This window comes from Taudactylus pleione, unplaced genomic scaffold (assembly GCF_031769625.1).
Source record: "Taudactylus pleione unplaced genomic scaffold, aTauple2 ptg000259l, whole genome shotgun sequence".
Taxonomy (NCBI): domain Eukaryota; kingdom Metazoa; phylum Chordata; class Amphibia; order Anura; family Myobatrachidae; genus Taudactylus; species Taudactylus pleione.
In genome coordinates, this window is record NW_028284661.1 from 3,827,314 (window position 1) to 3,846,196 (window position 18,883).

The 18,883-nt window shown below is 41.2% G+C and overlaps 1 protein-coding gene across 2 annotated transcripts in view; it reads right to left on the reverse strand.

The window, feature by feature from the left end:
* CEP85L (centrosomal protein 85L) overlaps positions 1-18,883 on the reverse strand; it is a 309,647-nt gene that overhangs the window by 156,728 nt on the left and 134,036 nt on the right. For both annotated transcript variants that reach the window (XM_088480976.1, XM_088480975.1), the window contains exon 2: positions 7,044-7,199. In XM_088480976.1, coding sequence (XP_088337102.1) covers positions 7,044-7,199 — 156 coding nt within the window. The remainder of the gene's footprint in view (positions 1-7,043; positions 7,200-18,883) is intronic.

An 18,883-nucleotide genomic window follows, 5' to 3' on the forward strand; every position in this document is an offset into this window, starting at 1 on the left:
GTGTATTCAAGGTTTGTGGTTCCCAGGTCCTCAGCAAGTGTGAAGTGTCCTCCGACATTACTTCTACTACAGCTGACTGTGTGTCCGGGAATTTCCTTTTACATCACCATGAAAGGCTTATCTTCAAAATTGTTATGTCCACAGTATTGGTGTGTGATGACTGAAGTCATAATGTTAGGTTTGTTAGTAGAATAACACCTTCAAGACCACAAAGCTTACATATGTACATATCTGGCGACTGAAAGGAAGAATCAATTTCTACATAAAATGATTTCTAGGAATTCCTGTGGTTTCTAGACACATGAACTCATTAGGCAACTTGTAAAATACTAGTGTAGGACCCCCAGGCATTAATTTGCACTATGAAAAACAAACCTATTTGTAATGTAATAAATATAGCCTTACATATTAAAGGCAGGTGGTTCTCTCCCAGACTTATCTTATTATCACTTAAATGTACTGAAGTACAGGGTCCGATTGGGCCACATACAGAGCACTGTTCCACCCCCAAGGCCTGTGATATGACAGCGCTTAAGCGGTGGCAGAAAAGTGAACTTTATTAGATTTTCTTTCTTTCCTACAATGACCAGGTGAAAGGATTAGAGTCACAGGTATCACTGTCTCAGAAGTGGCAAGTATCCTACAACATTTTAATATATATTTTTTTTTTACGTATCCCAATGGGAAGGAGGGGAGGGGATTACCCGAAGCACAGGAAGGATTAATGTGGGTGGGTGGGGGGGGGGGGGGTGGGAGGTCTTATCCAAAATGTATAAAAATTAGCACCAAATGCAGGTAGGATAATTCAATATACCTAAATGAAAATAAAAAGCTTAGCTTTAAAACACATACATAGTAGAATGCTGTTGCAAGAAGTCAAGATTCAAAAAATTCGAATCCAACAATAGTAAGATTAAAAACGTATTAAATTATAAATGGCAGATGTTGATTTCGCTACTTATCCACATAGAGAGTGGGTATCAGCAGTCTGTTAAAGACATCTGAGATGTAATCGTCTCAGATCCCAAGCAATCATGTGAAATCTTTGGTGAGGTTTCAATCACCAGAGCACAGCAGAAATACATCCAAACAATTATTCAATGTAAAGGTGCCCATCCACTAGACTATTTAATTGAGCGATTGAACGATAACGATATCGTTCAATCATCGTTTTGCAAAAACGTCTAAAACTACTAGCGATGTGCACTCCCGCTGGTCGTTTAGACATCTATCATTGGGCAAACATGCTGGACAACCTAACGATAACCAAAAAGCATATCTCTACTTACTGTCCTTGGTAGCACCCCCATAAAGTGATAACATACTAGTTATGATTTGTTTAATTGGGGCCACTTTATATAATCATTTTCTTAGAATTACGCCTAGTGTAGAGGTGTCTTCCAAAACCTTTTTCCCCTAATTTATACAACCTGACGATAACGTCAGGTTTAGCATGTTTGCAGATGATTGATTGTGCCTACACTGAACGACTGCTTAAGTGGGAGACAAATCCCAACATAATGCTGATAAAGAGCACAACTTAGACGATAATGCAGTAAATCATATATCTCATGTAGATTATATGCCTAAATTGGGGGTAAATCAAAGTATCACTATTTGCCTATGTGGGCTAATGTTCCAGATGAACATTTTGGACTTCTTGCTACAGCATTCTACCATGGATGTGTTTTAACGAATATTATTAAAAGCAAAGTTTTAGTTTTCATTTGGGTAGGGTGAGTGCCCCAACTAAGAGAGTACTTAATATTGGCTGTTATTGGTAGTCCTTTAGAAGCCTTCCCTGCAACTCTCGTGACACGTTCAATAACGCAAGACAGTGAGAACCCCTGAGGACACAATACTATTAGCATGTCAACTAGCCAGCTTAAAATGAGAAGGAGATGGCAGGGGCAAGTACTAATAAAAATATAATGGCTGCTTACATTTTACTACTGGTAACATATTAATAACTAGACATCCCTGTTGCTGCCATTTTAGTAGTATTCCTGGTATAATAACAATAACTATAGTTACTAATTATTTATTATGTCTACAGCTGGTATATTAACGGACAAAGCAATTCTGGTTGATATCAAATGGGCACCACTTTTACTATGGGCATATTACTGATTTACTGGGTATTAGTAATTTAGGATTTTCTGTGAACATCACTTCTGGTATTTTGTTTGCTCACCAAATTTCATGTTTCTTGGTCCAGGTGGATTGTGCAGGGCATTGATAAGTAAGTCAGTCAAGACATTGCACAGGGGGAGGAAACATTTTAGTTCTTTTCAACCCCTTAGGAGTTGAATTTGGAAAAATCCCTGCTTAGCAGGTGCTTAGGTCAGCCATGGAAGGAATATACTCCCCAAATTTCATGTTTCTAGGTCCAGGGGCTTAGGTTGGGCGTTAATGAGTCAGGACATTGTTTTTATATATTAAGGTTGTTACTTTGTCATAAAGATGTCATTTTAGAGACTTCTCTTTTAATATTGAAACATTTAACCAGACAATTGCTACATACTAACATACATTTAATACATACAAAATTAAATATTGGCGACCAATAGTATCATAAAGACTGAATTTCTGCAAGATGGTATAAGCACTGATCATATAATTAGCCACACCGCAATGAAATGTAATAATATGGAGGGGTATAATGCTCAGTACCCTAACACTAGTTTTCCCATACCAGTAACTGTACAATTGCAGTCATATATTCTGTCTCAATGATATGGCCTATATTATGATAACGTGGAGACCTATATGAGAGAGTAAAGTGCTCCAGATGAAGAACGGTCCCCTAAGGGAGTATAAATTGCTGAGTCTGGAAGCTCTGGTATCCATGACAGCTACAGCTGCTAAGCAGTACATGACTGCTTAGTGGTCTGTCCAGGTGTGAAGCGCTCAGCTACAAGTTATTAGTGAATATCAGTGGAATGATTGTGGAGGCATTAGTAACAGTACCGGTGTGAATATAGCAGGTGTACAATCAGATCAATGCACGTCATTCTCAGTGCTGAAAACTTTTTAAAGATTCTATTTGAATATTGTAATGGAGAAATTACATACAATATCAGGCTACATTTTCTATAGTTTGAATCTGAGCAGCAATTCCCAGCACTGTTCATCTGAAGTGTGCATGAGGCATCCAGACACTGGGATAAATCACCACAATGTCTACGCAATACTGCTCACATTGTCTTCTGTTTGCAACATAATCTTAGCAAATGGTGATTAAACCCTTGCATGCAGTAAATCTCTGCATACGGAATGACAGGTGAAATAATTAACATAAGATAAATCTATTAAAACGAGTCACTCAATCACCCTTGATGACTGGTTTAAAACATGTTTATCAAAATATGAGCAAAAATCATCATGCTTCTATTTGCAAGATACACACAGATTTACAGTGTTAACGATCGCAATGGCAACAATGGTTTTACATTCATATATGGCATTAATAATGCCACACAGCCGGTACTGAGAGTGGGCATATATTTATTTTCTGTTTTCTTTCAAAATTTTGCCTGGTGCTATCATGGCCATTTTCAATCAGGCTATAAAAGGCCTAGCTGGCTGTGGCTCACAAGCCAGCTCATGTATAGATGTTACCCACTGTACCTTAGCAGTGAGTGGATTTATCTGCAATCTAATGCTGGGTATACACTGGCCAATATATTGGCCGATCAATTGATCGGCCAATATATCGTGCCCCCGTCGGCCAGTGTGTACAGACGATATGTCTGAACAACGTCGTTCACAGACATATCGCATTGGCTGTGCTGCACAGCCAATGAACAGATATGTCTGCAGACATATCTGTCCATCGGCAAGTGTGTACTCGGGTCCATGCACAGTAGCCCAGCACACGCTGCTGTGTGCTGGACTGCACTGGGAGACTGTCTGAGGCTGCCAAAGCAGCAGCCCGAGCAGTCTCCTATGCCAAATGGGGGGGGGGGGGAGGGGCACACAGCGCCCTCCTCCCCAGCGCCGCGTCACAAATGGTTTTTTTTCCATGAAGGGGGCGTGGCCACACCTTCCGTGATTAGACCACACCCCCTACCCGCCCCCAGTCCGGCCCGAGCTGCTGCAGCATGCAGATGATGGTCGTTCAGTGTGTATGAATGACCATCATCTGCAGATGTATCTGCAGATCACTTAAGGCATGTGTGCTAGTGTAGGGACTTGTAGATATCTGGGGTCCTTGACGACAGGCTGTAAGCTTAAATGTTTTGGTCAAAATATAAACATAATCATCAGGCGTTCTTTGGCTAGAGGCTAGATTTGCAGTGGTAGTAATAACGCCTACAACAACTGTGCACAATAGTTAACAAACCTGTGCTCCAGATAGGAGATGTGTACAACATGATTGACTGCTAACTCAGAAGATAATTTTTAATGCATATCATGCTCAGTCCCAATCTTGTGCAGAACAATTCACCGACCTCTCACTTTTCTTTTCACCAATAGCTAGATTAAACATACAATGTATTCGCCCTTCTCATAACATGTTGATAATCCACAGTCAGCAAGCAAAAAGCAAATCAGATAGAAATTTAATTTAAAAAAAAAAAAAAAAAAAATGATACCTGTAATTATAATCCACTTGCAAAAAATTAAGGGGTCTATTTATTAAGCCTTGGACGGAAGATAAAGTACCAGCCAATCAGCTCCTAACTGCCATGTTACAGGCTGTGTTTGAAAAATGACAGGAGCTAGGTGGTTGGCAGTTTATCTCCTTTCACTTTATCTCCATCTAAGGCTTAGTAAACAGACCCTTAGACACTACAGTCCAGTATACCCATTTGGAAATAATAGGTTCTCAACATCTTCTCCAGTATATCACAATGTCCAATATCAAAAGGAAAATGTATATTATTGTAGAGAGCAGCAGCTCTTAGATATTCCACTTTAGCATCAGCGGCAGTACATCTCGTTATTAGTGCCATGATTCATAAGCACAATGTTCCTCCTACACGGTCTCATCTCCATACTGTGTAGGTGTACGGTTAACACATGTTGTGGTTCATTTGTATAAATGTGTGCAAAGGAAGACTGTAAAATAAGAGCTGCTGAAAACTAACTTATACACCCTGTACTGACAGTTTTTATGCATGTCCACTTAATGGCACCATGCTCCGATTCAGACCTGGAATAGGACAAGTACCAGCTCATCCTCTTTTATGGTTATCGCTCTGCATACCTGCCATTAAGTTTCATCCACTACAAATCTATATACAAGTATAAGCTTTATAAAGCAATAATATAATCTCATTTAAATTATGAATATGAATTATTTAGTCAGTGGTGAACTGTAAATATTACACAGAACCTCAGAGTGTATAACTCAGATGTCAATGCATCATTATAACTGCTTATCCTAAGAGGTATCACAACAAGTACTGATCTAGTACACAACATGCTAGGGAACCTGCTTGTAGAAGATTCAACAGTACATACAGCATTTCACTTGTACGTCATTAGCAAGCAAAAAACATTTACATTTCAACTCAATGAACTTGGACTCTTTATTAATTGATAAGGTAAGAGGATCACATCATTTCACTGTAATGATATAATTAATATTCAAAGCAACAAGTCAAATAAACAATAGTTTACCTTAAAAATGAGGTTAGTAGTCAACTTTCAGTTCACATCTCTTTAAAATGCAATATAAAGCCTTGGAATAGACAAATGGAGCACGTGGTATTTGAAAGGATCAGACAGCTCAAGACTGCACGCTAGGAAACTGCAATCATAACATGTTTCAGAACAATACAGTATTTCCTGTTAAAGTATCTTCACAGGAAGCCTCAGTTTTAAAAAAGGTTTATAAAACCGCGTGTGTCTTGTCAACGTATGCACATAAATAAGCATGTCAGTTTGCAAGTAACGGTAGAAAAACTAACAGGACATAGAATCGATCATGTAAAACAGGCAATTCTGCATTACATGTTTATGACTGCAATAACCTTAGTCCTAGGGAACTGAACTCTGCTAGAAGGGAGGACCAGTTTACCAGGATCAGTCCAGTACTGTAGGTTACAAATCAACCAGGGTTCTTCAAAAACTACTGAAGTCGCTGATGAAATATTAAATGCACACTTTTTCTAACATATAGAAAAATATTCCCCATCAATTCTTCTGAAATAAACCTGTACATTTTTTAATTTCTAGAGTCACAGGTAACAGTCTCAGCTACTCTCTAATTTATTGCTGGTTGCCAGACAACCAGCAGTATTGTTAAATCAGTGTGATATGTAGGATAAGAGGAGCACATGTATAATATCTGTAAGCTCCATCTGACACCATGAACCTCTGGCAGTATTAATTCCATTATAACAGGTGAATGATGCAGTGATAGGGTAGCTCACAATGGAACAACAAACAGCAGTGTGCACTGGTGGTTTGAATCCTCAGATGTTGACTTAAAGAAAATAGTGTAACCCGGGAGGAATAATGGGAGGTAGCCTCAGGCTTTAACGCCCGGGGCCATTCCATTAGCCTCCCGATAGCTGTGTTAACGTAGTGTTCCTTCGCATGTGCACGGCATCTATTCACCAGCGGTAAGCGCTGAACCGCATTTTTTCCCCCCGCGGGACACTGCGACACATGAGTGGCGGCAACCCCGGAAGGCTGTTTCAGCAAAGCGCTGCCATAAGCGCAGGGCGCATTTTGGCGCTTCAAAATTGTGCCCTGCTAAAACAGCCTTGCGGAAACGTTAAAAAAATGAACGTGTTAACAGGCGTTAACACACAGAATCAGTGTAAAGTACACAGATTTGTTCGTGAACTAGCTGTTATAACCAAATGATTGCAGGGTTAACACAGATTTCTTTTCAGGTCTCAGGAGACCCGAAAAGAAATCCCTGATAAGCGGGACTAACTGAATAGGGGCCGGCGCTCAATTAGCACCCGTTAACTTACTGGGCTAATTGAATTCCCCCTATTCAATCTGATCGCCTTTATCAACCAGCAAGGAGCTTACAGATCACTTATATTGTTAGAGGTAAGATGCGTTACATCTGTACTCACCTTCCAGACTGTCCGAACAGGAGGTTCCTATACCAGTATCACCACTGTCAGATGTAATGCTGTGTCTCCGTGTGTGGCTACTCCTGCCACTGGATGGGGCAACTGAAGAATGCCACAGTGAGCTCGGAAGCCACCCAGATGAAGGGAAATCAGTGCCTAGAGATATAAAGAAGAGTCTTATTAGCAGATTACTCTCCCATTTTTCATCACAAAGTACTAATACTGTGTGTACTTAAATCACAATGTGTAAACATTATAATCTGGCACTTGTTCATTTTTGTAACTGTTTATTATGTACTGCAGCATATATATAATGCAACAACAAACACATGAGCATATGCAATAATACCCAAGCAATATAGGCAATGCCACACAAGACCCAGAACTTCAATCAATTAAAACAAAAAGACAGTAAATTAAACAAAGATATATTTCAGGTCACAAAAATACAACCCTAGAAGACTTTATTTGTTTTCTAAAATAGCAAGAAAAACAAATACCCAACACTTGTTAAGATATCAATTGTAATCTGTCCAATAATAGTGTTTATTTTACAACAGGATGGGACAAACCTCGCAGATGGACGGTCACTGAACTAAGATAGGGCCCGATTCAGACCCGCTCACTAGATGCGTTAGCATGCAGCCGTCAGCTGCCAAAGTATGCAAATCCCGCGTTCGCACGGCAAGGCATTAGTACGCCCACTATATTTTGCCGTGCGATCGCGGTATGTATTTAGACGCCCACCAGTCTGTCTTAAGACGCCCACTTTCCCTTTGTAATATAAGTCATCTCCAGGAAGTGTATACAACAATCGTAACATTGAGTAACATCGGACCCATACGCAGCACTTGTGGTGACCATACCCTACGCAAGCACTGCGAGTGCTGCAGTGTGTAATTCAGCCATGTGGCGTGTATGACGACGCTGTGTCTAAATTATGCACGCCTCTGAAACGGCGTTAAGACGCATAGACACGCCTGCGTTCGCACCACCACATCCCCATTTCCATCTACCAACCCCTGTCACCACCCACAAACGGCTCATCCTGTTACTCATTCTAGCGAGGTGTCTATGTACAAGGGGCAATCGCTTCGCGATCGCATGAACTGGTTCGCGCACTGAGTCTTTTACGCATGTACAGATTGCGAACATCAGCAGGCTACGTGCAAAACGCAGCCTAGCGAGCGGGTCTGAAACGGGCCCATAGTACAATGGCAACATATTGCACAGTACTGTGCAATCACAGGGACAAATTAAAGATATACTGAAAACAATTTACAATGGGAATTCAATTGTTTTTGGGGTGCCTGTAGCTCCCGACTACAGTGACATGGGCATTTCAATTGCTAGTGCCGCGGGCACCCATTACTTAACGCAAATTTTTGCTCAATGCCTCCTGAGGTGCGGGCAGAAATCCACACAAAGTAGGGCTTTTGGATGCCTTAACCAAATCGTGTCGGGCTTTTGGGTGTCTTAACAGTCTCTTTAGATGTCATTATCAGCTTTACATGGCTAATCCCCTGCATTTTGGGCACAACAACCGCAATAGTGATCAACGCCGGCAGCACAGACAATTGATAGATGTGAGTGAAAACTTGAACTGTCGGCGGGCGCAATGTGCCATTTCGGAATGGCACATCACATCCATCGCTTAGAATTGAATTCCCCTCTGTAGAAAAAAAGAAATCAACATAAGCCGATGAAATATAGCAATTTTTCATACCTCGGGATTTAGTAATCAGAAATCTCTGAACTGCAAAGCTTCGCAGTTTTCTCATCAGGGATTTAGTACAAAGCACCAGCTCACAGGCATATGCAGAGACAATCTGCAGGCACCTTCCATATGACAGAAATATTATTTACAATGTGATAATACAAGCAAAAAGTTTTCAGAACAACAGATGAAGACTTGATATCATCAGCATTTGCTGTTGGGAAATAATTCCACCTGTATTTATAATTCAAACCTGCTCTGTAAAACATTTTTGCCTGGATCATTTTATAAGTTAATAAACCAAAAGAAGTAGACTTGTTTCAGCCTGAACAAGATCATGTACTTCTTACTAAAGTCAAACAGTAAATATTAACCATTTTTGCAGATTTCAAAGCTAGCTGCGTACAGACGGCATGTAGTCGGCATCCAGGCATGTGGGATGCAAACACCAGTATCCCAACCGCCGGCATCCCGAAGGTAAGTATCGGGGTGTTAGGGGTAGGTTAGTGAGCAGGGTTAGGGTTAGGCACCAGGAAGGGAGTGTTAGCAGCGCCCACTATAGTCATCATTTATACTGATAAACAGACTGTTTTTGCACAAGTGTAAATTGTTCCGTCTGATAATATAGAATTGTGTAAGGCGACAGGAGTAGGAGGAACGAGTCTCCGGGAACATGGTAAGTAGGAGGGTGGCACATTACAGAGCCGGGAGGTAGGTAGTGGTGCCTTACAGAGTGAAGGGAGTGTTACAGAGTGGGGGAGCGATGTGACAGAGCAGGCCGGGCAGAGGTGACCCGGTATATATAGATTATTATTGCTGAAATTTAGAATGATGGAGTGATCATTTCTCTCTTAGGGTCTCATTTATCAATGAGTGATATTCTTGTGATCACTTGTTACTAATCTTAAATGGTGCTCCAACCAATCAGCTCCTGTCATTTTGCAAACACATGACAGCTAGGAGCAGATTGGTTGGAGCACCATTTAATATCAGTAACTAGTGAAAACATTTGGTAAGAAGATTGGTTGGGACAAACAGAAAATAAGATAACAATACTACATGAAATGTATTCATTCATTATTAGTTGCTTACGGCTGGAATTTATAAAAGGTATATACCTCTACCAATGGCTGTTGAAAGTCAGTAACTTAGGTTGTGGCCAGTATCAGTTACCCATTCTGACAGAGCCAATCAGTTGAAGACATGTCTGTTGTCATGGAAATGGTCTCTCTCAAGATAGGTTGCAATGCAGACTTGGGCATTTGAATGTAGCAGCTCCCACCATAATTATAATTTATACTGATACACAGACTGTTGTTGTACTAATACAAATTACTCTCTGCTGCAGAGCACAATAGGAGCCAAACATCCAGCTGACATTTATCAAGGAAGATCACATTTGCATGACATAATCGGTAGAACACAATGTTTATATGCCATTGTTTCATCCCTCATGAGCCAGATAAAAAGTAAACATACTCCTATTTACTATGGAAATAGCCACATGCAGAGCTTAGCAAATGTCTTTTGGGCCCACCAATATTTGTCATTGCTAGAACCTAGTAGTTACTGTTACTATTCAAATTAGTGGAAAGTTATAGTTTTAGAACCAGTTTAGTTGTAGTTCGGAGTATTAGTTGCTACTTCAGTATCCATAATAAACATACATAATTATTACTTTACCACTGATTAGTCAAACTATTCACAATATTATCTACACATAATGGGGATTCATTTATGTAAAATGGGTTCATAGAAACCAATTAGACTGTCGTCTTCTCATGCTATATACAATTAGAAGCAACCATCTATAAAATTGCTATGGGCAAAATCCCTTTTCCCTTTGAACCATCTTCATAAATTACCCCCATTACAATTTTGTTGAACTCTTATCAAAATGATCAGAGCTGTAGTGTTCTCATACAGTATATCGAAGTTTACCACACATTTTTAGAATATACTTTGCCGGGCGATTCAATTCAGTGTGATGTTGAATAGCACTGGGAATGAGTTCCCGGAGCTATTCAATTGGCCGCGCTGTTAAGCCGACTAGAGGATTTCTAATCGCGCCCTCCTGAGGTGCGAGCGGAAATCCGACTAAACTAGGGCTGCGATGCACCTTTCTGGCTAAGTGCGTATGCTAAGAGCATTGTGCTCAGCACGTAAGTCTGATAATGAAGGGGACCAACACTAAACACCCGGCTTAAGGTGTCGTAACCTGGCTCTCCAGATTTAGGTGAGGGTGCAATGGGGACAACTGAACAGTTCCAGGAATTTACCAGGGACTTATTCCCGGAGCTATTCAACATCGCTTTCAATTGTATTCCCCATTGTCAAAGGTGTATCAAAATTTAGATTTTTGGGTGCTACAACTAGTTATATTAATCTAAAGAAAATTAGACCAAATCATTTAGAATACCACACTAATAAATTCCAATATAAACCTTATGTTCATTTATTTATGTAATGTCCTTAAGCATAAGCAGAACAGTAAACCACAAGAATGTTAAAAGGAAAATCAAGAAAATGTGAATGAAACAATAGTAGCAGTGTATCCCAATAAAGTAAATCATGCATCTAGTCGCTCTACTGGTAGAGCAGCAAATATTTTCAAATATAATGCGTATTACACTATTGAGGTCTATTTAATCTGCAGTGATGTAGTTGCCCAGAGACGATAGAATGATGCCAAAGTATAAAACTACTGCAACATATTAATAAATGTTCCAGCTATCTGAGCTTACCATCATTGCATTTTTCCATAAACAATATAACTCTAATGAACGAGACAAATGTTATATTGATCTGCTGAATATTATGAATATTAACGGATACTGCAGATAACGCCTAATAATTGCCCCCTATACATGGATCTTTCTGGGTGTGGTGTAAGAGATACACAGTAATTAGATAGACAATGTCTAGATAGACACCGGATGTTAGACAGTCAATAGTTAGACAGGGACAAAATGTCGACCGGGACAGAAGTTCGACATGAAAATGGTCGATACAAAATTATTTATTTATTTATTTTTAGCCCGAATCTTCACCCTAACCATCCCCTTGGTGTCTAACCCTAAAAGAAAATAATAAAAAAAAAAGTGTCGACCATTTCATGTTGAGCTTTTGACGCTGTCGACTTCTTACATGTCGAACTTTAGTGTGTCTGACTTTTGTCCCTGTCGAACTATTTACTGTCTAACATATAGGGGGCATTTGCGGAGCAATTCAACTGTTAATCTGTACGGACGCATACAGCCGCAGGAGCATATATTTCAGCTCACAGTCCCCGGGGACTGCGAGCTGAAATGTATGCGCCTACGACTGTATGCAAAGGCACACTATCCGGCGATGCAGTGTGCGTGACAAATGAAAAAAACATACACATTGGCTCCCACATAAATAATACACACAAATTGGCCTCCACAGGAATAAAACACACTACATTAGCCTCCACAGGAATAAAACACACAAAATTGGCCTCCTTAAGCTGGGCATACACGTCCAGATAAAATGTCTGTCAGACTGACCAACATTTTATCTGGCAGCCTGCCAGCCGCAGATATCCGCGGCATACACTGAGATTTCTCACAGTGTATTTGCCCGACATCTACGCTCCGCCCCCGGGAGAGGAGACATTTCCCTGTTCCTTCCAAGGGAAGGAGCACAGGAAATGTCGGTCATCGGCCGCGGCAGGGCATACACTGGCCGATGCGGCCGGCAGTTTACACCATAAATATCGCATCGGACGGGCATGCTGGACAATCCGGCATGCCCGACCGAGCAATATTTAACCCTCGGTCGGCCGCACACACGTTACAATTATCGGGGCGATCCGCGGATATCGGGCGGATCGCCCCGATAATTGTAGCATGTATGGCCAGCTTTAGAAACTAAACACACTACAGTACAAGTGCGCTGAGCTGACCGTCACGGTCCACTTGACGACCACTCACGGCACACAAGTGTGCCCCAGCACAGTGGTTGAAAAACGCTGCTCTAGGAGAATCAGATACTGACTATGCTGGATTCAACAATTTATATTATTTTAGATCAGTTTGGGAAATTTTAACCTTTTCAGAACTTAAGCATTTGTAGTATTACATCAGCCATGTATGCACATAATTGATCATGTTGCCTGTGGCCTCATCTTTATGCTGTACACACAATTTACAACACGTGTTTATGATGTAATTCATTTTTCAGAATTACACTACAGGAGCACAGGTTCATGACCAGACCATGTTATGTGAGTACACTCAGCCTATACACCCCATGCATGTGTGCTGACAAAGCATCATTTGCTGGAATGTACGCGTATATGTCAAATGGCATTTCATACCAAGTCAACAGACATTGCTTAGCGACAGGTGATAATGCCTGAATACAATGAACAAGACAAATACAACGGTTACCAAAACGTATTTAAAAATCTCACTCCAAAAAACTGTTGATTTAAACCGCTTCTTAGACATTGCTGGAAAGAGCTACTAGTCTCTGTTTTGGAATGTGTACAAAGTGTAGTTATTCTTCTAAATAAACCTTAAGAAATCTTAAAAGCCTGCTGAAGAATTTTGCATAGAAACAAAGTCTACATTGTCTTGTAGATTGAAAAAGATGCCAACTGCAACCTAATTTAAGAATCCAAATCACTTTCAAACACATTTAGCCATAGACAGGGTGAGAGACAAACAGGCCACGTCACCCCTGCCTGCAAAGAGCACTGTGCAAAACAGAACTCCGAAGGGCTGACCACTAGGGATCTCATTAGAAAGAACCAGCGTTTCACAGTGCTTTTCCCAAGTGTCCATATGCTGAGCATCAGAGATCTGAGATCTGTGGGTGTTACAACACTGTGGTCACGTGGCAAGCATGTCATTCTGTTTGCGGTTTATATTTTATTACACCCCATAGATGTTTAATTGAGCAGAATACATGAAAGGGTTAATAAACAATTACACACAGTATGTATGTGGATAAAACATACATACACCTTCAATCAGCAACCTAAAACCAGGGCCGCAACTAGGGGGGGGCTAGAGGTGCACGTGCACTGGGTGCGGGATTGTAGGGGGTGAAAAAAAGCTGACTCGCGGTGGCTTGGGGGCTGCAGATTCAGAAAACGGTCATCCAAAAATGTCTGCCGCCAAAGAAGAGACAAATGCTAGAAGTCCTTACTAGCCATCCGCATGGACTCTGCTGAAAATGGCCATCCAAAAATGGCCGCCGCCGAGGAGACAGATGCTAGAGGTCCTACTGGACCGCTAGTGTCTGTTAGGCCAGCGCAATGAACACAGCGTTCCCGGTGCGCTGCTGGGAGAAGATGCTGAAAGCTGCATCTTCTCCCGTGAAACGAGCATAAACCCCCCCTGGCAACGAGCATGAAACCCCATGGCAACGAGTATGAAACCCCTGGTAATGAGCATAAATCCCCCTGGCAACGAGCATGAAACCCCCTGGCAACGAGCATGAAACCCCCTGGCAACGAGCATGAAACCCCCTGGCAACGAGCATGAAACCCCCTGGCAACGAGCATGAAACCCCCTGGCAACGAGCATATAACCCCCTGGCAACGAGCATATAACCCCCTGGCAACGAGCATATAACCCCCTGGCAACGAGCATATAACCCCCTGGCAACGAGCATATAACCCCCTGGCAACGAGCATATAACCCCCTGGCAACGAGCATATAACCCCCTGGCAACGAGCATGAAAGCCCATGGCAACGAGCATGAAAGCCCATGGCAACGAGCATGAAAGCCCATGGCAACGAGCATGAAAGCCCATGGCAACGAGCATGAAAGCCCATGGCAACGAGCATGAAAGCCCATGGCAACGAGTATGAAAGCCCCTGGCAATGAGCATGGAAATGGTAATGAGCATAAAACCCCTGCAATGAGCAGGTAATTTTAAAGTAATTAGAAACCTTACTGTGGGGTATAAAATGGTATAAAATGAACCCTTAAATCACGCTTATACAGGTCAGTTGCACCAATTAGGTGGACCTCTGCTAGTGGAGGACCTATAAATGGAAGAGAGGGTACCTTTGGTGCGCTACAACCTTGAATATTAATTAAATTGGAGAACTTTCCACCACTTAGGGGGATTTATTGCAATATTAGCTGTTGGTCAAACACAACCTTAGTTACTCTTCAAATCACCCTTTGTTTATGTTTGGGATATTACTCATAATATAAAATCCCTATGGCAGCCTATGATTCTTATACCTGAATATTTTATTATTGGTATATCAACAGAGGTAAAAAAAATATAAAACTATTTACAATACAAGTCAATACATAGATAGCATAAATCAACTTTTTATAAACCTGCCTCAGTACTGAAGTATAGAGGTCATCTGCCACCTACACCCTTATGGGTGAGTTCTTAGGTGAACCTCTCATGTAGGAGGTGCAGGTTTTTCAAAATGATGACCCTATGTGTTTCGTCCATATATATGGGACTTCATCAGGGGTAAATACAAAACTGGAACTGGTCTGACTAAACACTCGGTAATATGGAACTGGTTAGAACACTGAGCAGTAGAAGATTATTTTCCGTCCCTTAATAGGGAGAAGTTCCTAAAATGGCTCTTAGTAGCCAGGTAGTTCTTATAAAAATTAGGTGGATGTTTTTCAACCGATAAATGTAACCGGATTCCTTAATACCAATTTAAATACGAGGACGTATCATATACTCCCAATGTGTAAAAAAAAATGTTGAGACCCAGTACTGAGCAAGTGGTAAAACTCAATTCAGTCCAATGAAGTGTGTGTCTCCCTCTGTTAGCAGTGAATTGTATCGTAAATTGTTTACATATTTTTACCTCTTGATATACCAAGAACAAAATATTCAGGAATAAGAATTATGGGCTGCCATAGGGCTTTTATTTTATGAGTAATATCCCAAACATAAACTAAGGGTGACTTGAAGAGTAACTAGAAGATTGTGTATGACCAACAGCTAATATTGCAACAAATCCCCCCCAAGTGGTGGAAAGTTCTCCAATTTAATTAATACTCAAAGTTGTAGCGCACAAAAGGTACCCCCTCTCTTCTACACACACACATATATTATATATATATATATATATATATATATATATACACACACACACACACACACACACTACACACACACGCAGGAGCTGGAGATTCAGCAGCAACTACCATTTGAAAAGAAAACATGGCTGGCAAGAGGACAATGTTTTTGTTTTTTGTTTTTTGTTTTAGAGAGCTACATCACAGAGATTGTGCCTTGTGATTGGTCCTCAAAACCCCATTCACAACCATTTAAAAGTGATGAGCAGATATGACCAGTTATGTCCAGATAATATATATGTCAGCAGCAGGGTCCTACTCACACAATCCCTGCCTAAAGCTACACACGATCAAATTTTTTTTGATCGGGACGAGAAATGGGGCAATTTTTTTTAGCAAATTGCCAGCCCCAATATCTGTGGTACACATTATGCAATTTTTTTTATTAGAAGCTAGCGATTTTCCACCACACCGATTTTGCATATGTACGCTCACAAGGATGACGACATAGTGATAGGAGAACATAGTAAATATGGGCAGATTATCGAAAATGCACACACACACACACTGCTCCATATCGGGAAACTGAGGCCGAGATTTCTGTTCTTGGGCGAATTATCGGATAATCGAAACAATGCACGGTTTTTAACCATTTTATAGGCAAAACGCTAAAACGATCATTCATACACACTATACAATAAATCAGGCCGATCACCCGATTATTGGCAAATTGGCCCAATAACTGTATAGTGTGTAGCTAGCTTAACACTTGTGATCTAATATGGAAATTTGTGAAAACTAATTAAATCTATTTGCTTCATGTTTACTACAAGGCACTGGTCGAGATCAGGAAGCCCTATTAATTGTAAGCATGCGAGCAGGACACTCTTACATCTATGGGCTCAATCCAATTAGGTGCGAGTTGCTGTTTTCTCTGCGAATTTGCATTGCAAATTAATTTTGCAATCTAAATAGTAACTTGCATTGAACCAGTCAGAGTAAATTCACATTTTTTCATCTGCACCTCCATGAGGGTGAAAGTTGGTAGGGAAAATCTTTATTTCAAGGTTAAAATGTCGTGACACTGGCAGAACACCTTGGACAGCCCCCTAATGTCTAATTAGGCAATTGAAAGTTTCCAATTAGCTTAATTAATCAAATAATTAAATTTTTTGGTTGCAAAAAAAATGGCCTCAAATTACCACAAAATCAACTATTTTATTGCATGACGCACCCCAAATTTAATTAGAGTACATCTTTTTTTGAAAAATAATTGCCTTTTATATTTATTTTTAAAGTTAAAATTACCTCAAAGTACCTAAAAAAAACATTTTTTCCTAATTTTTTTTTTTTTTTTTTGGGTGGTTTGGTAGGGGGTGGGCGTTGTATGAAAGTGAATGAAATAAAGTTTGCTTTTTATCATTCTTGCTTACTTTAGAAAAAAATAAATAAATCAGCCATTTAACACAGTTAAATACTTTTTGGGGTCCAGGGAATTATCCTTACTTTTCCATGCACTTCTCTTCTCCTTTTCATGATAAACTCTCACCTGATTGGATTGACTCCTTTGTTATTAGACACTATACAAGTAAGTATTATTAATATTAATAATAGAAAATGAAAGGAAGTATTGGGATCAGAAGCAATCTGGCACTAGGGTGTGGTATAAGAGATTGACAGGTATTAGGTCGACAAAGGGCACGATTCTATTCAACGCGATGTAAATAGCGCCGGGAGATAGCTCCCGGAGCTATTCAATTCATCGCGATGTTAGGTCGGGGAAGGCTCGTTCTCGCGCATTAAACAGGGTTTTTAGGCGCGATAACGGGCATTCCCCAACCTAACTTCCCGGCGCGAGGCTGTTTTCCAGGCGCGAAGGGCAGAAAACAACCTCGCGCCGGGACTTTTGTCAGATTTCTTCTCTCATCCCCGGAGGGATGAGAGAAGAAATCATTAGTCGGACTTGGCAGCGCGGTGTATTGAATAGCTCCCGGAGCTATTTACATCGCGTTGAATAGAATCGTGCCCTATGTGTAGGTCTACAGGTCCAAAAGGTCAACACAAGAAAATGGTCATATCACCCACGCTTAGAATAACACGCACTGACCTCTCCATCACATTACTCTCTCTGAGGTGGAGTAGGTGAGACCACAACAGTGGTCTTATGTTATGGGCAGGTCAATATGGCAGACAGAACAGAGACAGAGGTAGTTGGGAATTATACAGGACTGATATAGGGTGCTGGTCAGTATGGCATGCTGCCGAGAAGGGGCAAGGGTTTGTATGGCACAGGGCAGGTCACTATAGCACAGTGCATAGATGGGAAGACACTAAGGGCGGAATTCAATTGTCTTTGCGGCCCGAATCTCCCGTCTAAAGTGACGGGAGATCGCGGGCCGCTATTCAATTGTTCCAGCTTTTCACGCAGATCGTGCCCAAAGTGGTTGGGTTTAGCTGCGTAAATCGGCTAACCCCGACCAAAGTGCTAGGCGCAATCGCGAAAAGTGCCGTTTGGGCGCCCAAACAGATCACTTTTTCGCCGATTTCAGCTCGCACTCCTCTGGGGCAGCGAGCTGAAATGGGGCGCTGGCAGGTGATCGCGCCCGACAGGAGCAACAATTGAATAGCTCCGATGGGCGTGATGGGGGCTGGAAACAATTGAATTTTGCCTAAGGGAGGAATTCAATTGTTTCTACCCCTCTTCGCGCCCGACATAACACCAGTGGGGTGCAAGCTGAAATGTGCGAAAGGTGACCTGTTTGGGCGCCCAAACATCACCTTTCGCGGTCGTGCCCAGCACTTCGGTCGGGGGTAGCTGCTTTACGCAGTTAAACCCGACCGCTTTGGGAGCGATCAGCGCGAAAAACGGCAGCGATTGAATAGCGTCCTGCAATCTCCTGTCACCTTAGACGGGAGATCAGGACCGCGTAAACAATTGATTTCCGCCCTAAAAGCGGTCAGGGCATCCTGTGCATTTCAGTTCCCACATGCATACCAATACGATTACATATTTTTTATGTTATCCTACAAAATAAAATATAGACTACACCTTGATCTGCATTTCTTAAAACAATATAGGCAG